The sequence below is a fragment of the Vicia villosa genome, linkage group LG5, assembly GCF_029867415.1.
Source record: "Vicia villosa cultivar HV-30 ecotype Madison, WI linkage group LG5, Vvil1.0, whole genome shotgun sequence".
Lineage (NCBI taxonomy): Eukaryota > Viridiplantae > Streptophyta > Magnoliopsida > Fabales > Fabaceae > Vicia > Vicia villosa.
The window spans coordinates 24456114-24462136 of NC_081184.1; the positions used below are offsets into that span (position 1 = coordinate 24456114).

The 6023-nt window shown below is 40.0% G+C and overlaps 1 protein-coding gene across 1 annotated transcript; it reads left to right on the forward strand.

Moving 5' to 3' along the window:
• Nucleotides 1-3507: 3507 nt before the first annotated feature.
• LOC131604381 (uncharacterized) lies at nucleotides 3508-5511 on the forward strand. The gene has a single exon (XM_058876826.1). The coding sequence runs from the start codon at nucleotides 3508-3510 to the stop codon at nucleotides 5509-5511; it is 2004 nt and encodes a 667-aa protein (XP_058732809.1).
• The last annotated feature ends 512 nt before the right edge of the window (nucleotides 5512-6023 follow it).

Here is a 6023-nt window from a genome sequence, read left to right on the forward strand (position 1 = left end):
TTGGCTGTATTTTTTGGTAAAACCTATTGTGGTTCCATCTTGTCAAAACTGATGTCATGACATGCATTCTGTTGGTATGAAGTGTTTCCTTTTACAGGCCTGTGGCTGATGTCAAGGCCGATGTCATGACATTCGCATCTGGTCGTTATTTTCTATTACTTCGTATGATAAGACCTGATGCGCTATATTTGGTAATAATGGATTCTGATCTGTTTAAGGACAAATTTGATGTTTTCTATTTATCAGTTTTCTTGTGTTGAAGATCTGGGGTTTTTGGGCAAAAACTATTCTATGGATTCAGGCCCAGCTGCTGTTTTATTGAAGACTATTTATCCCTCGCTAGGGCTAATGCTGCCGTCAGGGTTTTTGGTGTTGAGAAATATTTGAAGTTCTTGTGAGTTTAGTTTTCTTGTACTAGATTTCTTGTAAGCCAAACAATCATCATGATGATTGTCTTGGTCTAGGTGTGTTTGGTTTGTGTTGTAAGAGGTACTCGAAGCTTCTAAGCAAGAGTACTATTGTTCTTGATCAAAGCTTTTAAGCAAGATCAAGTTGTGTCTCTGAAGAGTGTCTTCGTCTGTTATTATTTGTTTGTAAGTGTTCATCACTGCTGTGATTGAGGGGGAGTGAGTAGGATCTCTGATCTAGTATTTAGATTGAAGTTGCATTGGGTAGATATTAAGTGAAAGGCGTAATATTGAGTTGTATTACCTTGAATTAATATTGCTTATAGTGGACTTCCTCCCTGGCTTGGTAGCCCCCAGATGTAGGTTTGTTAGAACCGAACTGGGTTAACAATTATCTTGTGTTATTTTCTTTTCTGCTTGTACTTTGTTCATCTGTTTGAAAAAGATACAGATAGTGATGTCGTGACATCCTGTAAGACATCACGTGTCTGAGTCCAGAATTTCAATTGGCATCAGAGCAGGCACCCTGCCTGTTTTTACTGGGTGAGATCTAGGGAAAGTATTTTCTGGTTTGATGGACAAAGAAGGTGGTGGATTCATAATGAGACCACCCATTCTGGATGGCTCTAATTATGATTATTGGAAACCCCTCATGGTGGCTTTTCTGAAATCCGTGAACAGCAAAGCTTGGAGAGCTGTGAACAAAGGATGGGAACATCCTGTTAATACTGATGAAGATGGCAACAAAACTCTTAAACCAGAGGAAGATTGGGACAAAGATGAAGAGGCATTGGCTCTTGGCAACTCAAAAGCCCTAAATGCCCTATTCAATGGAATAGACAAAAATATATTCAGACTGGTTCATCACTGTGAACTAGCCAAAGATGTCTGGGATATCCTCAAGACTACTCATGAGGGCACCTCCAAAGTGAAGATGTCAAGGCTTCAACTGCTAACTACAAAATTTGAAAATCTAAGGATGAGGGACGATGAAAGCATTAAGGATTTTTATATGAACTTACTCGATATTGCTAATACCTCAGGAGCTTTGGGAGAAAAAATGTCTGATGAAAAGTTGGTGAGGAAAATCCTTAGATCCCTACCTAAGAGATTTGATATGAAAGTCACAGCTATAGAAGAAGCACAGGATATCAGAAATATGAAGGTAGAAGAGTTAATTGGATCTCTTCAAACCTTTGAGATGGGAATGAATGAAAACTCTGAAAAGAAAAACAAAAGCATAGCCTTTGTATCCAACTCTCAAGAGGAAAGTAGAGAAGAGAATCTATCTGATTCTATAGCCATGCTTGGCAAGCAATTCAACAAAATTATAAGAAGTATGGATCAGAAGCCAAGATCGAATGTCAAGAACATCTCATCTGACATCAGTAGATCCTATAACTCTGGGAGAGGAGATAAATCAGAAGAAAAATACAATCACAGTAAAGGGATTCAATGTCATGAATGTGAAGGGTATGGACATATTAAAGCTGAATGCCCTACCTATCTCAAGAAACAAAAGAAAGGACTGTCAGTATCCTGGTCTGATGAAGATTCTGAGAGTGATTTTGAAGAAGAATCAGCCAAACATGTCACAGCTCTAACTGGAATTTACAACTCTGATGAAGACTCTAGTGAAGATGAGCTATCCTTTGAAGAACTGGCTGCATCCTACAGAAAGCTCTGTATCAGGAGTGCTGAAGTGTGTCAACAAGGTGAAAAGCAGAAGAAATACATAGCCCAGTTGGAGGCTGATAACAAAGAACTCAATGCAACCATATCTGAACTGAATGATGAAATTATCCTGTTACAATCCAAACTTGATCAGATGACTAAATCAGTAAAAATGTTGAACAATGGCACAGATATGCTGGAGGAGATCTTGCAGGTGGGAAAAAGTTCAAGAGACATGACTGGCATAGGATTCGTTAGTACAAAGAAATATGTCCAAGATAGTAGCAGAACTAAACCTGAAGCTGAGATGTCAAAGCCAATGTCAAAACATGTGACTCTACATCACGAGAAAGGTGGAATGAAGAGAAAGTTTCAAAGATGGAGATGTCATTACTGTGGAAGATTTGGACACATTAAGCCATTTTGTTTCAGACTATATGGATATCCTGATCAAGCTTCTTCATACAAACCTAAGCAGACCATGCCCATCCAGAAGCAACAATGGAAACCTAAAAGTATGGCTCTAATTGCTCACACATCTCTTAGTGTTTCAGCCAAAGAAGACTGGTATTTTGATAGCGGATGCTCCAGACACATGACTGGACTCAAGGATCTGTTTGTTGATATCAAAAGTCATTCCACTAGCTATGTAACCTTTGGTGATGGAGCTAAAGGAGAAATCAAAGGAGTTGGAAAATTAGACTGTTCAGGAGTGCCAAACTTAGAAGATGTTCTGTTGGTCAAAGACCTGAATGCTAATCTTATAAGCATCAGTCAACTGTGTGACCAAGGATATCAAGTCAACTTCACTAAAGATGAGTGTGTGGTTACTAATGAAGAAAAGGAAGTAGTAATGAGGGGTGTCAGATCCAAAAATAACTGTTTTTTGTGGGTATCTCAGGAATCCAGTCATTCTACTATATGCTCTAAACCTGTTTGGATGAAACAAATGGAAACAGAATACAATGTCACACACGATGTCATGACATTATATTGTGACAACTTAGATGCCATCAACACTTCAAATAATTTCATTCAGCACAGCAGTCCCAAGCATATCAATAGTGTACACCACTACATCAGAGATCTTGTTAAAGACAAAGCAATTGACTTGGAACATGTTGCTTCAGATCTTCAACTTGCTGACAGTTTTACAAATGTCTTAGATGCAAATAAGTGTGTAAACCTAAGAAACAAGTTAGACATCTGTACTTGTAAAAGATTATGGCAATTAATTGTGAGTGGGGCCAGCACTATTTCTCTCTCCAAATCTTGGATATCATTACACATTAAAGTGTATTTTCCCCCCTTTTTGCAAGTTACACAAACGGTTTTCATTCCTTCAAAGCTTCTTCTCCACACTCATTCTTTCTCTCTGTGTTTCTTCATTCATCACGCTCCACCCAGTTCCTCATCTTCTCCCACCATGTCTCAGAGTCCTTCCTCAAAGAAACCTACTCCGATTTCTGAAACAGCATCAGGTTCTAGGGCACCAAATGTTGTGAGCAATCAAGATGTGGTACTGGATGTCGTGCCATTGAACTCTGTCCCTTCTTCCGATTCTGCTCGCAGTCATCCAAGAAAGATGCATGCAAGAAAGTCTACCGGAGGATCTGTCCCAGAAACTTTTCCTGTCCAGGGTAGAGAAGGCTCGACATATGTTCATAATGCAATTGCAAACATTGTCACCAGAATCTTGAATGAAGGACACAAGGTCGAAGGAATTTCTGTTCCTCTAGCCCAAATGCCCGCTTCAGATGATGATCAAGGTGAGCATGATGAGGTAAGCAAAGATCAAGAAAATGTTGAGACTTCTGCTAGTAATGATAGGACATTTGCTGATAATGATGAGACGCATGTTGTTAAAGATGTTGAGACATCTGCTGGAAATGATAAGACCCCTGCTGCCAAAGATGTTGAAACAACCGAGGCTGTCAATGCTGAACCTGAGAAAGATGAAGAGGTTCCTGTTGTTCCTGCTGAGAAAGATGAAAACCCTAAAGTACATGATGTAGTGGATCTTGATGATCTTGAGGATCCTATTGATATTGCTGATGATGACCTCATTTCCAGCATCTCCAACAGGGTTAAGGCTCGTAAAGGAAAGCAAGTCTGTGATCAACAATTTCTCAAGCCACAGGTTGCTCCCCTGAAGACTGCTGCTAAAGAAAGGGTGAAGAGAGTTTCCACTGAACCTGCAAAGTCTGAAAGCAAAGTTACTATGAAGAAGAGAAAGGAAAGAAGTGTTTCTGCCACAGAAGATGATGTCCTAAGTGATGTCCCTGACATCCCTTCCAAGAAGAAGATTGCTGTCACAAAATCCTCCACAAAGGTTCGTGATGTCCCTTTGGATAATATTTACTTGCACTATGCATCAAATGCTATCCAGTGGAAGTTTGTTTATCAAAGAAGGTTGGCTCTAGAGAGAGAACTAGCAAATGATGCTCTGGAATGTCAAGAGATCATGAAGCTCATCAAGGATGCAGGTTTGATGAAAACTGTTTCTCATTTTTCAAAATGTTATGAAATGCTTGTGAAGGAATTTATTGTGAATCTGTCTCAAGATTGTGGTAATGGCACAACTGATGATTTCCATAAGGTGTATGTTAGAAGAAAGTGTATAGATTTTTCTCCTGCTGTTATCAACTTATATCTAGGAAGAGATGGTAAAGCTCAACCTGAGCTTGAGGTGACTGACAATGAGGTCTGCAAGGAAATCACTGGTGGTACGGTTAAGAGGTGGCCTATTAAGAGCAAACTGTCTGTTAGTTCTCTTAATGGCAGGTATGCATTGCTGCACAAAATTGGTGCTGCTAACTGGGTACCTACCAATCACACTTCCACTATTGCTGTTGGCCTAGGAAGATTCATATATGCTGTGGGAACCAAGACAAAATTCGACTATGGCTCTTACATATTTGATCAAACCATGAGGCATGCTGGTACCTCTGCTACCAAGCTTCCCATTGCCTTCCCATCTCTGATATGTGGAATCATCCTCAAGCAACACCCAGGAATTCTGAAAAGTAAAGATACTGTGTGCAAGAGGGAGACTGCTCTGTCCTTTCACTACAAGCTGCTGCAGAGATCTGATGACAAGACATCTGCTGGGACATCTCAACCCAGAAAATCTGTGACCAAAGCTCTCCTTATTGCTGAGTTAAAAGAGACGTGTCAAGAGCTGGAGAACAGGAAGCTGAAACTTGAAAATCTCATCCACAGTCTTGAGCAGTCTACAGATGATGATCTTGTTGGTGACAAGAATGGTGCCAATATGGATGAAGACCAAGAGGCTGAGGCAGAAGCTGAGGATGCTGAGGCTGAGAGTGCTGAGAGTGAGAGTAGTGATGCTGCTGAAGAGACTAGTAGCTCCAGTGATGACAATTCTGATGGGTCAAGTGATGAAGACAGTGATGGGGCTGATGATTAGATCTGTTTTGGCTCCTTTTTGTGGCTAAAAAGGGGGAGTAGTGGCTGTAGTGGTTAGTAGAGGTTATTTTGGTTATTTTGTAATGGATATATTGATATTTGGGACTATGGCCTTCTGTGTTTTTTTGGTATTCTCTGTGACAATGACAATTGGATGTTTTCTGGTTTTCTGGTGATTAATCAAGTTGCTCTTGTTGTTGACAGAATTTATTTTTCTGTTGATTGCTGTTGTGTGTGCTCTGGTTTCTGTTTGACGACTATTAGAGTTTTAGCCAAAAAATGTGCCAAAGGGGGAGTTTGTAGATGTTGTTGATTGGCTGTATTTTTTGGTAAAACCTATTGTGGTTCCATCTTGTCAAAACTGATGTCATGACATGCATTCTGTTGGTATGAAGTGTTTCCTTTTACAGGCCTGTGGCTGATGTCAAGGCCGATGTCATGACATTCGCATCTGGTCGTTATTTTCTATTACTTCGTATGATAAGACCTGATGCGCTATATTTGGTAATAATG

Coding starts and splice junctions, on each gene's coding strand:
- LOC131604381 (XM_058876826.1), top strand. CDS start 3,508: ATGTCTCAGAGTCCTTCCTCAAAGAAACCTACTCCGATTTCTGAAACA.